The sequence below is a fragment of the Penaeus monodon genome, chromosome 32 (assembly GCF_015228065.2).
Source record: "Penaeus monodon isolate SGIC_2016 chromosome 32, NSTDA_Pmon_1, whole genome shotgun sequence".
In the NCBI taxonomy this organism is placed as follows: domain Eukaryota; kingdom Metazoa; phylum Arthropoda; class Malacostraca; order Decapoda; family Penaeidae; genus Penaeus; species Penaeus monodon.
The window spans coordinates 35,184,458-35,184,862 of NC_051417.1; the positions used below are offsets into that span (position 1 = coordinate 35,184,458).

A 405-nucleotide genomic window follows, 5' to 3' on the forward strand; every position below is an offset into this window, starting at 1 on the left:
GGACACTGCCTCAATTCAGCCCCACTACTTGATCGCTCTCTCAGTAGTCGCCTCATGCAGTCCCCCGCCGCCCACGGTCATGCCAGCCCCTAGCGTCCCGTTCCCTCGCCCACTCGCCGAGGCCAGTCGCGTGAGGCCAGTGACTGCACTCTGCCGTGCGAGTGTGAGTTGACTAATATAAAGATCGGGCCGTATAGAGTAGCGAATGGTGTTTGTTTGAGGGGCGCAGCCGGGGTGAGGTATGGGCGTCTCGCTTGTGATACAGATGTTGCAGAGCGCTGTCACTGTTGTTGCATGTGCTATAAAGTTGCGTTTTTGTCTTCTTCTTTGCAGATGAATCAGGCTGTCCCCGGGGTGAGCCTGAGTCCCGGCCACGAGGGAGGCGGCTACGGGGAGTGCCAGGTG

At 59.0% G+C, this 405-nt stretch overlaps 1 protein-coding gene across 1 annotated transcript in view; it reads left to right on the forward strand.

Moving 5' to 3' along the window:
- Window positions 1-22: 22 nt before the first annotated feature.
- Window positions 23-405, forward strand: part of LOC119593839 (DNA-binding protein D-ETS-4-like) — a gene marked incomplete in the record, with an annotated part of 11,206 nt that continues 10,823 nt past the window's right edge. Inside the window, 2 exon segments of the mRNA XM_037942868.1 lie at window positions 23-163; window positions 334-405. Of these exon segments, the coding sequence (XP_037798796.1) occupies window positions 80-163; window positions 334-405 (156 nt within the window).